We start from the raw sequence: 24,070 nt of genomic DNA on the forward strand, positions 1-24,070 counted from the left end.
GACCTGGATATTTTCTGGCAACAGATATACAACAACGATTGGACAACACAAACGGAATCCATATATAGTACCTCTCAGAATGGGACAAAAGATGCAGACACTTACTAGATGAAATAGCACCCTCACAAATAAGAACTTCACGTAGACACAACTCAATACCGTGGTTCCACAAAGAACTGAAAAAACTAAAAACACAATCTAGGAAACTGGAATGCGCATTAAAAAAAAAAAAACGAACACACACTCAACGCATGGAAACAACTACAAAGGAAATACAATTATGCAATAAGACAGACCAAAAGGTTGTACTACAAAACTAAAATTGGGCCACACTACAAAAACGTGAAGAAACTATACAACCTCGTGAACAAACTTCTAGACACAACACAGATCACCACAACCAACACTGACATCCCATCTGCAGACAACCTTGCTAAATATTTCAATGAAAAAATCGTAAACCTACGCAAAACTCTACCTCAGAATAACATGGACATAGAAAACTTCATTAATGGTCTAGACCCAACCCCTGGTGAACACCCTGCTGACCGAATATGGTCAAATTTCGATCTCCTCAGCACCGACACAGTTACTCAGGGGATAAAAAATACTCCAACAGCCACTGTCAACTAGACGTTTGCCCCAGCTACCTAATACAATCCCCCCCCCCCCCACACCGCTTCATAACAGATCTCACATCCCACTTAAACTTCATGCTTCAGCAGGGTATCTACCGTAAAGAAAAAGGCAACATCCTGCTCACCCCAATACCAACAGACACCAAGAAAAAAACAAACAACATTACCAACTATCACCCAGTAACATCTATTCCATTAGTAGTCAAACTAATGGAAAGACTGGTGAACAAACAACTCAACGAGTACATAAACAAATTTACTGTATTACATGAGTCACAATCAGGATTTCAACCCCTACACAGCACGGAAACAGTACTACTCACTCTCCTAACCAAATTCAAGCAGGAAATAGCACTAGGCAAGAGCATTCTCCTCCTCCAGTTTGACATGTCAAGTGCGTTCGACATGGTTAACCATAACATACTGCTAAGACTCGACTACGTCGGAATCAGTGGTGGCACTCTCAATTGGATCAAGGGTTTTCTAACCACAAGAACATATCAAGTGAAATCAAAAACAAACATCGTCACCGTGTAAACCAGGCTGTGGAATACCGGAAGGATCACCATTATCACCAATCCTTTTCAATCTCATGATGACTCCACTAGCCAAGACCTTATCCACCCAAGGCCTTAACCCATTTATCTACGCTGACGACGTAACATTATACATCCCCTACAAACATGACCTGGCAGAAATTACCAGTGAAATCAAGCTCAGCTTAAACACCATGAATTCATGGGCAAATGCATTCCAACTAAAACTCAATACAGAAAAAACACACTGTCTCATCATCTCATCGCAATACAATACATACAAACCCACAAACATCAACACCCCAGGATACACCCGCCCAATCTCAGACAGCCTGAAAATTCTTGGAGTAACAATCGACTGTAACCTATCACTAGAGACCCAAGCGAAATCCACCATAAAGAAAATGTTTTTCTCAATGTGGAAACTCAAATGCGCGAAACCATTCTTCCCGAGGGAAATATTTTGTAACCTGATACAGTCAATGGTACTAAGCCACGCAGACTAGTGTAATGGAATCTATGCGGGATGCAAAGATCAAATCATAAAGAAACTTCAGACCGCCCAAAACACAGCAGCAAGGCTTATATTTGGAAAAACGTGTTTTCACAGCGCCAGACCACTCCGAGAAAAACTTCATTGGCTACCAATCAAAGAACGTATCACTTTCAAAATCTGCACGACTGCTCACAAAATTATTTACGGCGAGGCACCGGGATACATGGCAGACAGCACTGTTCAAAAGAGCATACCCCACCTACCCAACATAAAATACCTGGACACTTGTGACATTACCTGACTCTTCCTCCCCTCTCCCTATCTACGTTCCCCCCAACTGTACCTACCATATATGTACCTCATTCTAACACAATTTATTTGTTCAGACCAGAATCAGCTAACGCCGTTAACGGTAATATGTAAGCCACATTGAGCCTGCAAAAAGGTAGGAAAATGTGGGATACAAATGCAACAAATAAAATAAATAAAGAAATAAATAAAATAAATACCTCTGAGGAATTAATGGTATTTGTACAAGAGCTTAATCAATGTCATCCATCTATTCAGTTTGATTGTACATGTCATAAATACCACCTCAGTTTTTTGGATGTATGGATCACTAAAGAGGGATGTCAGTTGTGGATGGACATTTATTCTAAGCCTACTGAAAGGAACTAATTGTTGGCTTACGATAGTATTCATCCTATCCATTTGAAGAATGGCCTTCCCTTCTCTCAGTTTTTGAGATATAGAAGGGTATGTGATACCACTCAACAATATACACAATCATGTGAAACACTGAAAAAGAGATTTAAAGAGCGAGGATATCTGGGTAAGCTAATTGTTATTATGACCTATAATGAAAACGAAAGTAGCCAATACACCTTATATTTTAAAATATACCAAGATGTCTCACAAAATTTTATCTATTATCAGAAAACATTGGAACATTTTACAGACTCATGAGGTGTTCAAAAAACATAAGTTCATGATTTCATATTCCCGTAATTGTAATATAGAAGATAATGTACGTCATTCAGACTTATAGGCCCAAACAAACTCACCTCAACAAAGAAACGACAATTAACAAAAGTCCACTTAACACCAAATACACCACTGCTGATCACTCTAAAGCAGTGCACTGCTAGTCCCATCTTTCATCCTGCATCCTCTAAACAAGAGCGACTTGTTTCACTAAAACTTGCTGCTTCAGAAAGAATCAATACTTGTAGAACTTTCAACCTTCAAAATCTAAAGACCAAGATGGCTGCAGGATCTAAAAAGATGCCAAGTAACCTGGCATCCAATCAGCTGCGATCAACGTTTCTTAAAGAGACCATTATGAGTTAGAAGAATGCATTCCATTCCATATTCCTAATTCAATCCGTGTGGCTCTCTCTATTGTATTCAAATTGAAAATCCATTGTTGTTCTTTTCTCCATAATTACTTTTTAATATTCCCCCCAATTCCCATAGTAACTTGATCAATGATTATACACTTAAGATGATTAAAGCTGTGACCTAATCTCTGGCAATGTTTCACCATTGGAGCTTCTATTTTATTATTTAAAATGCAATGACGATGTTCAATAACCCTTGTTTTACATTTCCTGGAGGAATGTCCTATATATAGAAGCTCAAATGGGCACTTAAGTACATATATAACGTTTTTCAGAGTCCACAAGTGGTGCGATGTTTCGGTTTCAATTCTTTTTATCCATGTTTCTATATAAATACAGAATCTTCTATTGTAACTGAAAGATACAGCAATGTCCACATTTCTGATGTTCACCCTGTTCATTTCTACTTGAAGACTAGGATGCATATCTTCAAAAAACTTAACACCCCAGACCACACCCTCCCTGTCTCAGACAGCCTGAAAATCCTCGGCGTTACACCGGACCACAACATAACACTAGAGAATCAAGTAAAATCCACAACAAAGAAAATGTTCTACTCATTGTGGAAACTCAAACGCGTGAAACAATTCTTCCCGAGGGAAACATTTCGCAACCTGATACAATCAATGGTACTAAGCCATGTAGACTACTGCAATTGAATTTATGCGGGATGCAAAGAACAAACCTTAAAGAAACTTCAGCCCACTCAAAACACGGCAGCAAGATTCATCTTTGGAAAAACACGATTTGAAAGTGCAAAACCCTTCTGCGAAAAATTACACTGGCTCCCAATCAAAGAACGCATTGCCTTCAAAATCTGCACTATGGTTCACAAAATTATCTACGGTGAAGCACCAGGATACATGACAGACTTGATCGACCTACCAACTAATCACTTAGCCCTCCACTGCCCCATGTAAGCCGCATTGAGCCTGCCATGAGTGGGAAAGCGCGGGGTACAAATGTAACAAAAAAAACCACATCCGAATCAACAGAAACATACCACAATCTCCATTATCCAAGCTTCAAAGGACTCAAATCAAATCAACTTACGCATCCAGTTTGTCCTACATCAGCGCACAACTGTGGAACGCACTACCAAAAGACTTGAAAACTACATACGACCACCTACACTTCAGAAAAACACTTAAAAACACCTGTTTAAAAAGGCATACCCTACCGACCCAACATAAATGCCAGATCTCTGCAACACAACAACACTAAAGTTCGTAATGGTCATTACACAACTCTCCTGTTATACGATTCCTTTATGTGGTCCTACCACATGAACCTTATCCTACCACAACATCACCTTGTATTTGTTTACTCCGGAGTCTGCAAAGAGCTCTCCATCACTATGTAAGCCACATTGAGCCTACAAATAGGTGGGAAAACGTGGGACACAAATGTAACAAATAATAAATTAATTCACAGACGTGGCGCCGACAACCTGCTCTGGGACCTTCCCTCTACTGCGTGCGTTCCACCCTGCGTAAACAGGAAGTTGAATCAGCATGGCAGAGGGAAGGCTCCGGAGCAGGACGTCGTGCCATGTCTGTCAGCTGTCAGGCAGCGCTGATAGCAAATTACAACCACTGCCGCAGGGGTAGGAGATGGAGACTGTGGGGTACAGGAGGAGGCAGCGCCGATAGCATTAAATGCAGGCGCTACTGCAGGGGTGGGAGAGGGCGAGGAGACACGGTGACAGAGGTGAGGGACTCTTCAATCTGGATGGGCCTGAGAAAAAACTGGGCGGGCCTGTCCAGGCCCGCCAGTAGCTACTCCCCTGTTATATTCTTCAGGTTTATAGAGATTTCATTCAGTTTCTTTGACTCATCAGCTTTGAATACCATTTCTGGCACCGGTATCTCTCCCAACTCTTCCTCGGTGAAGACCGAAGCAAAGAATTTAATCTCTCTGCTATGGCTTTGTCTTCCCTGGTCGCCCCTTTTACCCCTCGGTCATCTAGCGGTCCAACCAATTCTTTTGCTGGCTTCCTGCTTTTAATAATTTTTTACTACGCGTTTTTTGCCTCTAACGCAATCTTTTTTTCAAAGTCCCTCTTTTCCTTCCTTATCAGCGCTTTGCATTTGACTTGACATTCCTTATGCTGTTTCTTATTATTTTCAGTCGGTTCCTTCTTCCATTTTATGAAGGATTTTCTTTTAGCTCTAATAGCTTCCTTCACCTCACTTTTTAACCATGCAGTCTATCGTTTGGTCTTCCTTCCTCCTTTTTTAATACATGGAATATATTTAGCCTGAGCTTCCAGGATGGTATTTTTGAACAGCATCCACGCCTGATGTAAATTTTTGACCCTCGCAGCCGCTCCTCTAAGGTTTTTTTTTTCACTGTTCTTCTCATTTTATCAGTCTCCTTTTTGAAAGTTAAACGCTAACATATTGGATTTCCTGTATTTACTTACTGCAACGCTAATATCAAATCTGATCATATTATGATCATTGTTATCAAGCGGCCCCAGCACCATTACCTCCCGCACCAGATCATGTGCTCCACTAAGGACTAGGCCTAGAATTTTTCCTTCTCTTGTTGGCTCCTGTACCAGCTGCTCCATAAAGCAGTCCTTGATTTCGTAAAGGAATTTTACCTCCCTAGCATGCCCTGATGTTACATTTACCCAGTCAATATCGTGATAATTGAAATCACCCATTATTATTGTGTTGCCCAGTTTGTTAGCGTCCCTAATTTCCTTTAATATTTCTTCATCTGTCTGTTTATCCTGGCCAGGCGGACAGTAGTACACTCCTATCACTATCCTTTTCCCCTTTACACATGGAATTTCAAACCATAAGGATTCCAAGATGTGTTTTGTTTCCTGCAGAATTTTCAATCTATTTGATTCAAGATGCTCCTTAACATATAGTGCTACCCCTCCACCAATTCGATCCACCCTGTCCACATACAGTGATACCCCTCCACCAATTCGATCCACCCTATCACTCCTCCGCATCAAAACCATTTCTGGCACAGGTAGATTAGGAGTGGCTTAATGGTTAGTGCAGCAGGTTGCAGACCTGGGGAACCAGGTTTGATTCCTACTGCTGCCTAACGGCCAGCAGCGGTTGAGATCCTGAGGAATCAGGTTTAGTTCCCTCTGCAGCTCCATGGGGTCTTGGGCAAATCACTTAGTCCTCCATTGTCCCATTGTGAGCCCATTAGAGCCAGTAAAGAAATTATAAACTGCTTAGGTCTAGGTAGTATAAAAAGTACTGAAAATAAATAAGTCTTCTTCCTTAAAGACCAAAGCAAAGAATTCATTCAGTCTCTCCACTATGACCTTGTCCTCCCTGAGTGCTCCTTCATGATCTAACAGTCCCACAGATTCCCTTATAAGGTTTCTGCTTCTGATGTACCTGAAAAGGTTGTTACTATGAGTTTTTGTGTAATTTTGAAGAGGGCTCTAAGTCCAAAGACTTGGAACAACTCATTATATTTTGTCTTTTCTGTTGTTGTTGTTGCCTGAAGAAAGGACTCGAGATATTTTATTTAGAGGATCACCAAACAAAAGTTTTTATTTAAAAATGCTGGTGTGTCTATTGTGCCTTTTTGCATCTTTATAATCTACTCCCTTTCCACCATGACCCTATATATTTCATTTGAGGTGCCCTGTTTGCTGTCCTTTTCTACTTTCCCCATTTAAAGTAACAGCCATCCCTATACATTCCTTCCATGCAGTGCCTCCAGGGCTGTCCTCACCTTCCAGTGATTGTCCAACTTTGTATGATTCTGGTTGAGTAAAGCCCTGTTCCCTTCCCACAAAATGACCTTTTCATTTTTTTTGTTTTAATCTTTTGGAGTACTTATAACACATTGATTATGATTCACTCTGCAACTCAGTTGAGTATCACAAGTAGCTGAAGCCATTGGTTCAACGTGACTTTTTTTGGGTTAGTTATTTTTTTTCAGGTTGGTTATTTCCCACTGGTGTTTTCCTCTCATGATTCGTTTATACTTTTCAGTGTTATGGTACCGTTTCCTTTTTGACTGCTTTCTCTTGAAGTTGTTCATGTCCCTAGCAATGATCAAGCAGAACAGAAGCTGGCATGTTTCCTTCAGAGTGATTTCCTACAGCGCTGTCATTGCACATAACTCCGTGGTCCAGTTTACCTCCTTTGTCCCATGTACAAAATAAGTACCTGTATATAGTATGTGAACTGCTTTGATTGTAACTTCAGAAAAGTGATATATCAAATCTCACCCCCTTTCCCTTTTTATGGAGTATTTCTCACTATTTGTGTAGGCCAGCAGACCTTAGAAAGAATAAGTACAGGCCTTCTCTTAAAACAACTGCATTTTTATGAACATCTTTCCTCGTACAAGGGACTGTAAAGGAGTGAAAAATCTTAGACCTGAAGCTGCAAGGTGGGGAATCACCTTGCAAAGATGCTCTACATGTGCCCATTAAGGAACTTCAACTGTGAGGCCTGAGGCCTGACCAGGTGCACCTTTAAAGGAGAGAAAGACCACTCAGTGTGGTAAAATAGATATCTATAAGGCTAGCGTGCTGGCATCATCCAGTGTGTCCTTCATTGCTGTCAGCTTCTGTTTATTGTGTTTAGTAGAGTATATTTTTGTTTCTTTCACATGGTGCAGGAGAGCCGGTGTTCTCTAGCTAAGGAAAATGGGTCTGTTCTTTCTCCTTTCATTCATCATTACCTACAGCAGTCAATCGCGGGTCAGGGCTTTGCTTTCTTTGGGGTGATTATTGTGCTCTTATTTACTCAGGAACAAGGGCTCAGATTAGTTTCAATCAGCTGATGCTGACTGTGCAATGCATGAGGCTAGAGGAAAGGCCAAACTCATGTTAGTTGAGTGATCACAATTCACACTGAAGTGATGGAAAGACTGTTTAAGCAGCATCACAGTTAGTGTTATAGTCTGATTTTACCTCCTGGGTAATTTCACCTAGGGATTCTCATAAGCATTTCAGAGCCTCCATTACAGCTGCATACGTTTTGTTGGCTTTTGAGGCAACAAAATGAAGATGAATCATATAAGGAAACCTAAGAACAATATAAGAAGTGCTGCACTGGAACAGGCCAGCATCTGTTCCAACAGTAGCCAAGCCACGTCACAGGATCCAAAGAAGTAGCAAGAGTCCATGCTACTTACCCCCAGGGGTAAGCAACAGCTTTCCCCAGGTCTACCTTAACAATGGTTTATGGACTTTTCTTCCAGGAATTTGTCCAACTTTTGTAACTATCCAACTATCTGCTTTTACCACATTCTCTGACAACAAATGCCATAGCTTAACTATGCTTTGAGTGAAAAAGATATTTTCTCCTATTTGTTTTAAATGTGCTTCTGTGTTACTTCATGATGTGTCCCCTAGTCCTTTATACTATTTGAAAAAGTAGACAATTGCTTAGTATGTATCCATTCCACGCCATTCAGGATTTTGTAGACCTTTATCATATCTCACCTCAGCCGTCTCTTCTCCCAGTTGAAGACCCCTAGCCTTTTTAGCCTTTATTCATATGAGAGTAATCTATCCCTATAATCATCTTGGTCACCCTTCTATTTAACTTTTCTAATTCTGCTATATTGTTTTAGAGATGCAGTGATCAGTACTGCCTACAATAATCGAGGACTTGTCCCACCATGGAGTGATGCAGAGAAATATTCTTTGTTTTATTCTCTATGCCTTTCCTAATAATCTATTTGCTTTTTTTGGCTGCACACTGAGCGGAAGATTTCAGTGTATTGTCCACAATGACACCTAGATCCTTTACTTCAGTGGTAACTCTTAATGTGGCTATAATGTGGGTTATTCTTCCCAATGTGCATCACTTTGCACTTATCTACATTAGGGTCAGACCAATAGCCCACCCAGTCCAGCATCCTACTTCCAACAGTGGCCAATCCAGGTCACAATTACCTGGCAGAACTATTACTACTGGTAATAATAATTTCTATAGCACTACAAGATGTACACAGCACTGTACATGTTATCAATAGGTACTTTCTGTGTCCTTAGAGGGCTCACAATCTAAGTTTTTGTACCTGGGGAAATGGAGAGTTAAGTGACTTGCCCAAGGTCACAAGGAACTATAGTGGGAATTGAACCCAGGTTGTCGGGGTTAAAGCCTGCTGCACTAACCATTGGGCTACTTCAGTTAATAGCAACAATCCATGCTAGCAATCCCATGGCAAGCATTGGCTTCCCCAACGTCTCAATGACAGACTATGGACTTTTCCTCCAGGAACTTGTCCAAACCTTTTTTAAACCCAGATACGCTAACCACTGTTATTACATCTTCTGGCAACGAGTTCCAGAGTTTAGCTATTCTTTAAGTGAAAAAAATATTTCCTCCTGTTTGTTTTAAAAGTATTTCCATGTAATTTCATTGAGTGTCCCCTGGTTTTTGTACTTTTTGAAAGAGTGAAAAATCAGTTCACTTTTACCCTTTCTATACCACTCAGGATCTTGTAGACCTCGATCATATCATTAAATATGAGACTGTCATCCAGTCCCACAAGGACCTCCTGCAGTTTTTCACAGTCCGCATGCAGTTTAACAACTTTGAGTAGTTTTATGTCATCTGCAAATTTGATGACCTTGCTCATTGTTCCCAGTCCCAGTACAGATCCTTCCGACAGTCTACAATTTACCTTCCTCCATTGAAAGAATTGACCATTTAGTCCTACTCTGTTTTCTATCTGTTAACCAGTTCCCAGTCCACAACAGAAGATTGTCTCATACCCCATGGCTTTTAAATTTCATTAGGGATCTCTCATCAGGTACTTTTAACAAATCCTTTCTGAAAATCTAGGTACACTACATCAATAAGAGTAGCCATACTGGGTCAGACCAATGGTCCATCTAGCCCAGTATCCTGTTTTCCAAACAGTGACCAAGCCAGGTCACAAGTACCTGGCAGAAACCCAAATCTTGACAACCCTCCGTACTACAGATCCCAGGGCAAGCAGTTGCATCCCATGTCTGTCTCAATAGCAGACTATGGACTTTTCCTCCAGGAATTTGTCCAAACCTTTTTTAAACCCAGATACACTAAGCACTGTTACCACATCCTCCAGTAAAGAGTTCCAGAGCTTAACTATTCATTGAGTGAAAAAATGTTTCCTCCTATTTGTCTCCCTTATTGCTGGTGTTCTTTAGTAGGAGTTGCACAAGCAAAACAAATTCATTTTGTTTAGTCTTGCCTATCATTTGAAAACTCGTTTTGTTTTTATTTTTTTAATTTTCATTCAAGGGGGCAGTTTCATTAATGGCACACTGTTGTTGCGTGATAATGTGCACTATCCATGGGAAATAAATTGAAATTTCAGGATTTTTTTCTGGCAAAATCACAAAATTATATGTAGCATTAACTACTGTATAGCCATCTGGCTGCATATGTATCCACTCTGATAATACTATATTATTCATTTGGATTTTGCTCACACTTATTTTGGTGATAGCTCAGTACGTTCAGGTTCACTAGGTATTTCCCTTTCCCTTTTGGACTCACAATCTGATTTTTGTACCTGAGACAATGGAGGGTTAATGGGGTCTTTTACAAAATCGTGGTAGCATTTTTAGCGTGTGCTAAACGCTAGAGAGGTCCATAGGAATATATCGGCGTTTCTAGTATTTAACACACGCTTATTATCAGCACATGCTAAAAACACTAATGTGCCTTTGTAAAAGGATCCCTAAGTGACTTGACCAAGCTCACAAGGATCAGCAGTGGGATTTGAATTGGGCACCTCTGGTTATCAAGTCCAGTGCTGTAACTGCTAGGTTATTCCTCCACTCCCCTGTATCCTCTCTGGGATAAGCACTATAGCCACCAGCACACATGTCAAAAGACAGGCGAATCAGTTCTGTCTTTTCAGTTCCTTCTCCTTTTTGGCAGTATCGTGATGTAAAAAAAAAAAAGGAATTAAAAAGTAAATAAATAAATAAAAGCAGGACAGATACCCTTGAGACACAGAGCTAGGTGGTCACCTTTATTTCCATCCAGTTACCAACTGCTGCCCCAACCACAGCAGTCACTGCTTCACTTTCATCTCTGGCAGGGGAGCTTCAGACAAAGAAGAGAGAGAATAGAAGGGAGGAGGGGAGGGTGAACTGAAACCCAGGGGGTGCACACACCCACAGAAGCCCGTAGAACAGCCCAATATTGCATTTTTATCAGCGTAAGAAATTTGTTGTTGGAAATATGTGTCCAGGCTTTCAAAAATCATTGTTATATTTTTCATCTTGAACTAAATTGTGCTGTAAGCAATTGTTTCTGGCAGCGGTAAAATCTTCATGGAAATTGACCTTGTAATGTTTTTCAAGCTTGCTAATTTTCTCTTTCTAATTTCAAAGGGTACTTTATGGAAATAAAATTACGGAGCTGCCGAAAAACTTGTTCGAGGGGCTTTTTTCTTTGCAGTTGTTGTGAGTATTTCTTTAACATTACCATTAAAAAAAAAAGTTTTTCATCAAAGCAATTTATGTTCCTTTTGGAAAGAAAAGAACAGCATTTATAAATACATAGAGAAAATAGTTGTTTAAGAAAGAGCTTTTGTAACCAGTTCAAATGGACACCAACCAACATTTTTCCTTACTGTCTTTGTATAGGGCTTAAACATTAGTATGCATTGTTTTGCTGTGAAAATAGCTTGTATTTGTGATATTCATCTGTCGCTCAGTGAGGCACCTGCTCCCCCTCAACCTTAAGAACCATCTCTGTTTTCATTTGCTAGTGGGGTGTATGCAGAACGCAGTGATGTGTTTATCAGATTTTGTCAAAATGATCAGTGGCAGAGCCAGTGGGGTAATGCTACAATCTCAAAATAAATTGTGTGAACCAGGCCTTATAAAACAGCTGCAGCGTTCTGCTGCAGATTATCTGGCAATCAATAGCTGGTGATTCTAAAGAGTGATGAGTTTAGCAGACAAATATCCATCTAGTTGATTAGAAGCATTTTCTTGTTCATGCTTTATGGAGATGGGATTGAGCAGAGTGTATTGTGTAAGTATAAAACAGAGGGAGGAAGCAGCTAGCAAATTGTACATAATTACTTAAAAATGTGACTCAAAGCGCCACCTAGAGGTTAAATTCAGAATCTTCTTTTTTTTTTTTAAGTGTCTATCATTATTGTAGCTAGACCAAAAGAAAGGCAAGTGGTAATCTTTGAGAGCTGTGATCAAACATAACTTGCAGGGTACAAATAGATGTGAGAGAGCATATTTATAGAGATATATACAGGAGATCTGGTTCTGATCCCTATACCCAGATTTTAGTTTGCTGTGGAGGCAGCGTTCATAGCCGAAGGAGGAGGAGAGGGTGGCTTAGCCATCACCCAGCAGTACCACCTAGTGGTCAGACTCAAGGCAGGATGTTTGAGAAACTGGCATAATATGTGGGACCTGGTCTAGCAAGTAGAACAGAAATGGCTGGGCTAAATGGAAGGTGGATTATTAAATTTATTTATTTATTTGGATTTATTTACTGCCTTTTTCAAGTAATTCACTCAAGGCGGTGTACAGTAAGAATAGATCAAACATGAGCCGTAGGCAATTAGAGCAGTAAAAATATTCGAACAACAATACAAAGTATGGCATGGTACACTACTTGCAATGACAATACAATATGTACTAGAACATTATAATTGGTAGTGAGGGGTAAGGCAAAGTTGTAACATATAGATGAGTAAGAAAGTAGGAAGAATTAGAAAGTAAGGTGATTGATTTGAAGAAAGTTGCACGTGAGGTCAGAGAGATGGTTAAATATTATCTCAGCTACGGTAGGAGTGGACAAACATGTCCCGCTGCAGTATGTGCAGCCCGAGTCAATCCTTGTGTGTGAGTGAGACTAACAAGTTGGTTACTTCTTCCATTAAAGGCTTGGTTGAAGAGCCAAGCTTTCACCTGCTTCCTGAAGTAGAGGTACAGCGCTGCGTACGTCTAGTAGCTCTATAGAAATGATAAGTAGTAGTAGTAGGTAGTCTTGTGTTAAGCGGAGCCTTTCAGGTAATGCATTCCAGAGTGTGGGGGCTACTCCAGAGAAGGCTCGCTGGCAGGTATCACATCGTGTAATGTCTTTTGGAGAGGGTGTAGTTAGTTAAAATCCTTGGGAGGACCTTAGTGTCCTTGGCGGTGTGTGACAGATCATCCTATTCTTCAGATATTCGGGGCCATTTCTTTTCAGGGCCTTGAAGATCAGACATAGAGTTTTAAATTTAGCCCTTTATTGTACTGGTAGCCAATACAACTCCAGCTTCATAGCATTGTAGTCAAATAGAGACCAGATTTGTTTGATCTGCAAGCTGAAAGAAACAGCAGGAAACTACCAGCTTTAATAATAGTAATTTAAAAAAAAGACATAGGCAGCCCTGTGAGGTGATAGAAATGAAGACGTGAGTTTCAAAAAATGAGTTCATACCGGAAACGAACTGCCTTTATAGATAGTCACAGGATGTGTGAAATTTGCACTAAAAGCACCAATATATTCCTATGGGCCTCTCTAGCGTTTAGCGCATGCTAAAAATGCTACCACGATTTTGTAATGATATTCAGTGGGAAAAAATCCTCTTATGTTGAATAGAATTCTTGAAAATAAAAACCTGCATTTATCTAGAAAATAGCTTTTCATACTTTACAGCTCTTCAGTTTTTTAAGATTCTCTCCCTTCTTTAATAATTCATCATCAGTTTTATCACAGGTACTATATACAGAGTTATAAAAACAAAGGGGTCCTTACAACCCTCCAAAAAAAGAAAATCAAAGCAAAGAAAAATGTATGTTCATACACCATTTGCTCCATATCAGTCAGACAAAGGATACTGTATAATTATAAGGTACATTAAAATGAACTCTGCTCTTTCTCATAACAAGTCATCAGCAAAACAGATTGTAATGAGGAGAAAAAACTTTAGCTTAAATAAATGAATAAAGTAAGTGGCCCAGAAAACTATAAAGACCGGGCTCAAATTCCACATAGCATAATTCAGCATTTAGTTTTCGCTGTTTGTTGTTAAAAACTATTGAAATTCTGCATTAAATTATGTGAATGAGGCTACCTGTGGCCCTATCTGCAGATTTTAACTAGTACTATTCCCCCTCACTCTGTCAGAGGTTACCTAAATTCAAATGCTATACGCATGCTTAAATTTGTAGAATACTGCCATTTATATATATCGCACCTAAGCAGTAGTATACCAAGGGTGGGGCAGTGGGAGACGGTCCATCCTAAAATCAGGCAGCAAGAGAGTGCACGGAGCAGTTGCGTGGCTGTTGGCTGTTCCGGTCCCCTGCCCCCTCCGACGTTACTTCCTGTTCTGGGGCAGGGAACTGGCAGAGGCTCCGCGTACCCCCTTGCTAGGAGGAAAGGTGGTGGGTGGTGCACTTCAGGGGGTTGTGATGTACTGGGGGGGGTGCAGCGGCAACCCACCCAGGGTGGTGAATAATCTAGGTAAGTCACTGCACCTAAGTTGTGTTGTGCAATTATATGCTAAAATGAGTTAGCACATACTTGTTAGGAGGGGCTTTCAGAGAGGACGAGCATGGGCGGGGCAAAGGTGGAGCCAACATTTACTGTAAGTTACGCATGTGCTGCATTTTAGGCATGCGGGTGCAGCCCTTGCAGCCCTAGGAAACAAGCTCAAAAGGGCTGTTATTCACTATCAGCTGTTTCTTAGACTGCACAGCCCAGATGCTCATGCAAGAGATCTGGCTCACGCTTCAGAACAAAGACCACTACAATACAGACTGTATTTTACAACATTGCTAATTCTGGATCATCATTATCGTTCTCAAGTATTTAGACTCCTGATGTAGGCCCTTTGGCCGAAACACAATGTTGTGTCGAGTCAATATACTGATTAATAAAGTTTGGTTCATCTTCACTCTGGAACTCCTGGTTTTTTTACCCACTGTTTTGTTATATTGTGACTATCCGTGGGACTTTGTTGAGTTCTCCACGTTTATGGATTCTCTACTGGCCTGAAAATTCCATACAGAAAAAAAACACCTTGGCGTATTCTCTAAAGTAAGCCTATATTTTATAGAATAGGCTTAAATTTCCGCACGGTATATAGATTATGCCGAGCGCCTCTCCACTTGGCGTAAATCCTGGTGCCTACATTGGGTACAGAGCGGGTGTGTTCTACAACAATGCAAGGAGATTTTAGAAATGCCCCACCCCACCCCACCCATGGCCACACCTCCTTTTCAACTATGTGACTTAGAATTTAAGTGTACCATGAGTTGTGCATGTAAATTTTAATGCCAATTAGTTCTGATAATTGCTTGTTAACATCCAATTGACAGCGCTGATTGGCTAGTTAACCAATTAAGTTATGTGCATTGTTATAGAATAGCCATTGGACATTTAAGATGTGTCAATTTTTGCTATATATTTCTTTAAGGACTGTGTGCAGTGACAGCACGTGGATGCCTACCCTTTGGTTCTAACTAAGGGACCTGTTTACTAAGCTGCGCTGTAGGCACGCTAACGTTTTTAGTGCGTACTAATGCCAGAGACACCCAAATATTCCTATGGGTGTCTCTAGCGTTAGCGTGCACTAAAAATGCTAGCGCACCTTAGTAAACAGGGCCCTAGGTATGGTTTAGTTTTTCTGAGCACACTTTCATATGATTGTAAAGTATGTGCTTATTTGAGTAGAAGAATTGGTGAATATATTACTGACAACCAAACAGCAGCAGCAGGTATTGCAGTACACGCTTTGAATCTGTGAATGTATTGTGGAAACCTATGTGACCCCTGCCGAAGGTTTTTCTGAAACTTGGCCAGGTTGGGGCCTGTTTCCATTCAAGTTGACATTTGGATAAACTCTTGCTGTGTTTTTCCTTCCTTGGATCGCTGTTGCTGTTTGGTTGTCTGTTCTACTTCTGCAGCAGACTGTCTTACTGGATATATTACTGAACCATTTTATTATCATTATCTAAATTTTGGTGCCCTGTTATAGAATTACCTCCTATATGGATACTGTATATGGTTGAAAATCTTTACAGCTGTCTTGGCACTGTCCCCTTGATTCTATAGTATTACACACATATTAATGTCCATTGTGCAGAATTGCATTTGTATGTATCAAAATACTAGCAGTTACGTGCCCAACTTAATTAATCCTTAATTTGTTCTCTGAGACAGTAATTGGCTTTAAGTGGTGTTGATCGGCACTGATTGGCTTAAATTTGCACTTAAGCATGTAACTGGGTTAAGCTAGTATTCTATGAGGCCAATATTCAATTCTGGGTCATTTCTGGTGACCGGCATTAAATATCCGGTTTATTTTTAGCTGGTTTCAAGATAACCGGCCAAAGATATTCTATGGTATCATGCAGCAACCAAATATGGATGCTAAACTTGCTTTAAAAATTGGCACATAGCCGGTTATATTGCGCAATATAACCAGCTAGCTGCTAACCAGGGATATTCAGCAGGAATATCGGTAGATAGACGGTTAAATGCTATTTAACCCGTCAGCAGCCGTTCTGGCTGGTTAAATAGCTCTGAATATCTGGGGGTGTAAACTTACCCCCCCCCCCCTAAATTCAAATCTATTTAAGCAGCCAGGAATGGCTCCTGGCTGGTTAAATGCTATTTAAGCATCTGACCGTGGATATTCAGTGGGAGATAACTGATTATCTCCCACCGAATATCCCAGTTAGCAGCTATTAAATAGCAGGCTTGTCTTTGACCACTAAAAAGATAACTGGTTAGCGCTGAATTTCAGCATAGCTAGTTAACTTTTTAGCGGCCAAAATAAACCCAGATATTCAATGCCAGCTGCTGGATACAGCCCAGCATTGTATATCTGGGTTTAACGCTGGCGGTAGACAGCAAACATGCGCGATTGCAAGGGAGCATACGTACGAGTGGGGCATGGGTGGGTCCCAGATGTACATGCATACGTTATTGATTACTATAACTTGTTCGCTAAAATGCAACCTTTAGGCCGCACCGCTGATGTGTATTGTGCTGACATGTTACCAATAACTGGTGTGTTGCTAGACCAGAGTGGTCCTATTAGCAGAAGCTTGCTGCATTACATGTATGACATTACCAATTGGACTGCAGGACTCCTGACTCAGGAATTCCTGCTGAAATTCCTCCATGTCGAGTCTGATCCTTTGTGCCACAGAAATTGTAGCTGAGTGTGATCATCTTGTGCCACAGAGTTGGACCCGTTAACATTTTTATTTTCTTTTAGAATTGCTGTACTGTCTTTTGGCTCTTTTGTTGTTTTTTTGCATCCTTCCCTCACTGTTCTGTTTCTTCAGAATATTCTGTGAGAGGTGCTTTCTTTCTATTTTTGCTTGGTTGCACATTTATACCTGCCAGGAGTAAGTGTTCACTCCTAAATATTGGCACATAAATGCCAACTTATGCGCCATTCTATAATAGCATCTGGACATTACAGAATAGCACTTACCCCCAGATTCTGTATAGCGCACCGACAGGCAGATGATCAGAAGCCCCGCGCTGTTCCAAACAGCGCTCTAAAATAGCACTGGAACAGCGCGTGGCGCTATTAGACCTATGATCAGAGATAATGCATGCAAATTTAAGCAGCGCAATTATCTCTGATTATGGGGTAGAAGTGCGGGAGAATTGTGCCTGAGCATGCGCTCAGCACAATCCTCCCGCACTTGTTTGACAGGTCTTGGCTGGAGACCAATGAAAAGAGAAGGACGCCCATCTTTAAATCAGAAGATGGATGTCCTCAACTGCCCTGTTGCAGGGATGGCCAAATTTCAAGGGGGTGTCGGAGGTACAGCTACGGGGCAGTTGCAATGGGCAGTTAAAGACGTCCAAAATTGGATGTTTATATGAGAAAGATGTCTTTTTCATAGAAACATCCAATTTTGGACATCCTTAACTGCCCATTACCGAATCGTCCAAAATTTGGTCCAGACGGCCAGGAGCAAGAAACAGCAATTCCAGGTCGGGGTGGAATATCAGACTGTGAGCAGAAGCCAGGAGAGCAAACAGATTTTAAAACCAGGAACAGAAGGCCGATGGGACTGCAGGGCATTAAGCAGGTAGCAGCAGTGAAAGAGCAGTGCTGGATACAAGCCAGACACAAGCCAGGCCTATCAGATGACTCGCTACCCCAGGTGTCCCGAATGCATTATTTGTATTCGGCCGAATACAAATAATGCATTTGGGGCACTGGGGGGGGGGGGGGGGGAATATTTGGTACAGCCCTAATCAGACCACAGGGGTATGCTAGGCTGACTTCCTTATACATGCTGCTTATACGCCATGCTGGTTCAATGGTGTCTTCCTCTGGGGGCAGAGACCTCCTTTCACTACCACTACTCAAAAGCTCTAGGGGTTAGATCAAGTATAGACGTTATGCCTTGCCTGTAGATCAGCAGTTTCTAGACCATGGGATCCCTGGTACAAACCCTGGCATTCCACCCAGTCAGAACAGAATATGAAAAGGTGGAAAAGAAGGATATCCCACACTTAGCTTGGCAAAACTCTTAAATTCACAAAAACAAGCCAACCCCTCCCACAAACATTTTGGCACTTTCCATGGACTGGAGGCCCAAGGGTTTTAACTGCAGGAGTACACACACCAATGCTGGAGAGGAGAGGAGGACGGGAGATGCATAGTGCAAGGTAGTTGCTGTGGAGGGAAGGGAGAGGGGTTGAACAGTTTGCTGTTTGTACCAGAACTGGATTACTATATAAGAATTTGTTAAAATATGGCGCAGCCACTGTATGCATCACTTGAATGCACACAAAGAAAACTTCAACAATCTATGAAAACTAGAGCTGGATACTTGCTGTTGTTTATTGATTTGTCTCCTCACATTTTAAATCAGTCCAATAAAAAGGTATCACCTTATAAAAAATGTTTTTACCTCTACTTCCACAGTTAAGAAAGCAAGAGTTTTTTTTATTGTTGTTTTAAAAATCTGGTCTCACATGAGCACGAGGAGCAGTTTCTGAAATAGGCTGAAATCCAAATGAATTGAGCTTGTGCATGTTTCAAAAGTAATTGTTTTGATGCTGCAGGTTACTAAATGCCAACAAGATAAACTGCTTACGAGTAGACGCCTTCCAGGATCTACACAATCTGAACCTCCTGTCCTTGTATGACAACAAGCTACAGACCATCGCCAAAGGCACCTTTTCACCGCTCCGGGCTATTCAAACTCTGTAGGTTTGATTTTGATATTGGGAGTGTGGTGGGGGGAGGGAGGGAGAGAGCTTTCTTTGTCTATTATAATTCTTTTCTCCCTCTTGCATTCAGGCGACAGAAGTATGCTAATGCTTAGAGAATTGCCAGGTCAGTTGCAAACAATATGTAAAATTATTTCCATTCATTCCTGAAAGGCATTTGGCTCAGAACCCGTTTATCTGTGACTGCCATCTGAAGTGGCTAGCGGATTATCTCCATACAAACCCTATTGAGACCAGCGGTGCCCGCTGCACCAGCCCCCGCCGTCTGGCAAACAAAAGGATCGGCCAGATTAAAAGCAAGAAATTCCGCTGCTCAGGTAATTTCCTTAGTTCAGCTGCTGTTTTTTTTTTCTTCTTCTTCTTTTGGTTGCGAAAAACTATGTTCATAGAAGCTCTGAGAATGGAACTGGCCCCTTTCCTGAATTCTTAAGCCCGTTGAACCCCTTCATTGTTGCTTCCACCCTGAGAAAGGAGACCAGCTCATGGGAGGCAGGCTGTTTGATCCTGTAGAAGGGTGAGGTGATGTTAACACATTTGGAATGAAATGAAAGATGAGGGGGAGTGTTGATGCCAAGCCCAGAAACAGCAGACTTGAGGGTTTTTTTTCCCCCTTTCAGGCTCAACAGTGTAAATGATGTTCAGAAGGAGAAATAATCCATGAAGCGCTAAAGCGCAAAGAAGAACTATAAAGTTTCTGATTCTATACCAGAACTTTGGAATATTCATTTTAAATAGGGAGCTTACTGTGGGCTGCTGAAATTAGTTGTTTATGCTTTCTAATCTTATTCTAACATTTCCTTAAGCTTAAACTCTTGTCATATGGTGTCCAGGTGCCCGTACCCTCCTGCGGTCCTTTCAGGTTGGAGTGCAAATGCCAGCTGCAGAGGACTGGTTATTGTCTGGGCTCCAGATGCTTTATTAGCTTGCAGCTCCTGCTGTGAATAAACATTTTTGTTCACATAATTATCTGTAATTAACTTGAGTTCTTTCTTACTCCTAGAGAACTTAGTTCTCTGCTTGCTCACATTTTTTAATTTCACATAGCTAAAGAACAGTATTTCATTTCAGGTAGGTTTCACTGTGCAACAGAGCTGGCCCGGCTTCTGATACCCTCCTGCTAGGAGTGTGCATCTGTCCGTGCGCATTTGGTTCATTAACGTGCTTTGAAAAATTTAGTGCACGCTAAATAGGTTGAGGGCCCACTAAGGTGATAATTCTATAACTGGGCCTCCATTGACAGCATTTGTGCACATAGGCTCCATTATAGAATACTAGCTTAAGTTGGCAGAAACGCACTACCAGATGGCAAACCCACTTATGCGAGTTCTACAGCAGGCATAAATGGGCACGCCTAAGTGGGGCACTTATTCACGTAACTTACAGTATTCTGAAAGCCCTGCTCATGTATACTACTACTACTTATCATTTCTAAAGCGCTACTAGATGTACGCAGCGCTGTACACTAGAACATGAAGAGACAGTCCCTGCTCGACAGAGCTTACAATCTAATTAGGACAGACAAGCAGGACAAACAAGAGATAAGGGTGGGTGATAAAATAAGGGTTCTGAACAAAGTGAACAATGGTTAGGAGTTAAAAGCAGCATCAAAAAGGTGGGCTTTTAGCTTAGATTTGAAGACGGCCAGAGATGGAGCTTGACGTATGCCATATGCACTAAGGGGCCCTTTTACAAAATGGCAGTAGGCTTACCACGTGGCAATCTAGAGCTACCGCCGGCCCAACGCAGGCACCAGCGGCAGTTCCAGTCCCAGTGTGTGCCATTTAACGCGCTAGGGAAAATAGGCCCTGTTTTGTAGCACAGCAGTTACCCGGTGGTAATCGGACAGTGCCGCGTGCTACCTAGTTACCACTGCGTTAGCGCAGGAGCCCTTACCGCCACCTCAGTGGGTGGCGTTTTGCTCCCTCCCCCCCCCCCCCCAGTGGCCACAGGGTAAGTGAAACCTTATGGCATGGCCATGTCTTTTTTCGGTCTTTATACCCACTGCGGTAAAAAAAGGCCTCAGCGCATAGCAAAAATGGCCCCAGCCACTAACACAGAGCCCTTTTTACCGCAGCGTAGTAAAATGGCCCCTAAGGCAGCTATGCGCATATGCTATAGAATCCCAGTTCCGCACACGTGTGTATGGTATGTCCCTGATTCTGTAAAGGTCACCAGAAATTTTGTGTGCAAATGTAGGCATGTTCCCGATTTGTGTGCGCAATTTAATAGAATAATGAGCTAATTAGTGCCAAATAATTGCCATTTTAACAAGCAGTTATTGGTACTAATTAGATTTCATTGGGACTAATTTGCGTAAATTTAGGTGTGGGATCCATGCCTAAAATTTACATGCAGCCCAAAAAAGGGGGTGTGGAAACGGGAGGGTCATGGGTGTTTTGGGAATCAGGAGCTTAGTTTTGAGTTACGTGCGTAATTACAAAGTAATTGTGCTCTACAAGTAAATTTAGACATGGGCATTTGCACCTCTCCGCTTAATCAATTATTCTGTAAACCATGCCAAATATTAGGCACAGCTTACAGAATACTACTTACGTGAATATTTTTTGTGCCAATTGTTTTGCGTATATATGTACTAGTATTCTATAACACAGTATGCACAGAAATGGCGTCTAAACTTTAGGTGCCCTGTTATAGAACGAGGGGGTAATTTGTGATTCATCAGTAACTGCACCTACTTGCTTATTTTAGAAGTGCTGTTTGGGTTTTAGATGTGCATAAACTGTCATTTGGACATTTATGTTTCAGAAACATCTAAATCCAGATTTTACAAAGCCAGAATGTACACGTCTTAAAACAGAAGAGCATTTAAATGGCAAGGGGGAAAGATCTAGGCATGTTATGGGTGGGACCCACTAAAAAATAAATGAACGTTCCCCCCCAGTGTCAGAAAGGGAATGCCTGTCTCTATCCAAAACGATCTACATTGGGATTTACATCTAGGTTTCAGAAAAGTGCTCGTATTGAGCAGTGCTCCACTGGAGGGATTCGGGATGGTCAAACCCTTAATCCCCCAGTAGTTGATGTTCCCCCCTCCCCAGAAGCAAAAATGGCTTACATAAACATATATGTGCCTATTTTGACCCCTTTTACGTCAGCAGATCCTGTTCTAAAATACTAATGGAACTTGAGACGTCTTGACCTGGATGCCTCAATTCTGATCTGTACATCGTTTCAAAAATGCTGCTCCACTTGAATTTAGCATGCACTAAAATTTCCCCTGGTAAAATGATTGTATAAAACTAACGGGGGAAAATAAATCCACCCCAAAATTGAGAAAATGTCATAAAGAGAGAAAACTAACCCAATTTTTCTTCCCTTTGCATATTCCTACCTCAAGCCCTGAAACCCTAGGTTTGCCTTTCTTTCTGGAAATGTAATGCATGTGTTAAGAGATGCAGTGAGCTTCCTCTCCTTGGATGGCCCTTCTGTCTGATTCTTTGAGCTTTGCATGTGTCTGCCTTTTTTCCTATACATACTGCCCCAGCACTTTATTAAATACTACACTAATAATGTTAGAGGGCCATGGCTCCTCCTCTCTTTCTTTGCAGTGACTCCAGCTTGAACGTGGTAAATAATCTCTTGTACTAGTTTGATTATATAGCCTAGAGGTGCTACATTCATTCATGCATGTATGGATTGCTCTCCTCTGACAAAGCACTAGCATACCTTGAAGCCTGTTTTTTTTTAATGCAAAATAAAAACTTGTGTTTCTTAATGACTTCACGTTTACAACTTGACATGTAGACGCTCAAATTAGGAGTGCCCTGTTGCACCCTGACCTTTTCCCCCTCGGTCCTTATATTTGTAAATTTACAATGGAATGCAGTGTTTTTAGAAAGCTCCTTGGAAGTCATAACAGCTAGAATGACTCTCCTAGTGATTCTCGCTTGGGAGCACGATAGAGATAATGTCTTGAAGTTGTATTTCGGCCATCTTAATGAACAGTTTCTGGGCTCAAATATTCGTGTATTTCCTGATTTGTCTCAGGTGACACATAAATGCAGAAAAGAATTTTTGTCTCTTAGGCCAAGGGTTCGTGCAATAGTAGCCACATTCATTTTGAAATTTCCTGCCAAATGTTGGGCCCCTTTTACAAAGCGCCGATAAGCCCAACACGGGCTTACCGTTCGCTAAAAAGGAACTACCGTCGAGCTACCGCAGCAGTTACGTGGTGGTAGTTCCCATCTCAAGTGCACTGTCATATCTGGAGCTACAAAAATATATTTATTTTTGTAGCGCCGGTGTGTATCCGGCAGTGATCGAGCAGTGCCATGCGCTGCCAGATTACCACTGGGTTAGCAGGGCTCCCCCCGTAATGGCTGTGCGGCAAGTGCTTCACTTGCCACATGACCATTTCTTTAAAAAAAGAAAGACCTACCTTTTACCCGCTGCAGTAAAAAGGGGCCTCGGCGCACATCAAAAACGCGCCAATGCCAGCGCAGGCCCCCTTTTGCTGCAGCTTGGTAAAAGGGGCCTGTTCTGTTGTATATCAGTCGAAGGTCCCTGTTTACTATGCCGTGCTGTAGACGTGTTAATGTTTTTAGCTCATAGGAATATATGGGTGTCTCTAGAGTTAGCGCGTGATAAAAATGCAAGCGCACCTTAGTAAACAGGACCCTACGAAGTTTATTTTCTTTGAGCCTAGGCAACTTTAAATTTGTTGTGGCTAGGGAAGGGGTTGATGTGTTAGTGTGTTCGGATGCATTATCTTAGAGATAGTATGTTCTGGCAGCATGTTACTGCCTAGTTCATCCTGCTATCTTTGTGTTACATTTTAATTTTTTCCTTATTTTTATTTTTA

General features: G+C 41.4%; 1 protein-coding gene across 1 annotated transcript in view; it reads left to right on the forward strand.

The window, feature by feature from the left end:
• Window positions 1–24,070, forward strand: part of SLIT2 (slit guidance ligand 2) — an 809,356-nt gene that overhangs the window by 583,614 nt on the left and 201,672 nt on the right. The window contains exons 12-14 of the mRNA XM_030191232.1: window positions 11,409–11,480; window positions 19,081–19,224; window positions 19,402–19,565. Coding sequence (XP_030047092.1) covers window positions 11,409–11,480; window positions 19,081–19,224; window positions 19,402–19,565 — 380 coding nt within the window. The remainder of the gene's footprint in view (window positions 1–11,408; window positions 11,481–19,080; window positions 19,225–19,401; window positions 19,566–24,070) is intronic.

This window comes from Microcaecilia unicolor, chromosome 2 (genome assembly GCF_901765095.1).
Source record: "Microcaecilia unicolor chromosome 2, aMicUni1.1, whole genome shotgun sequence".
NCBI lineage: Eukaryota > Metazoa > Chordata > Amphibia > Gymnophiona > Siphonopidae > Microcaecilia > Microcaecilia unicolor.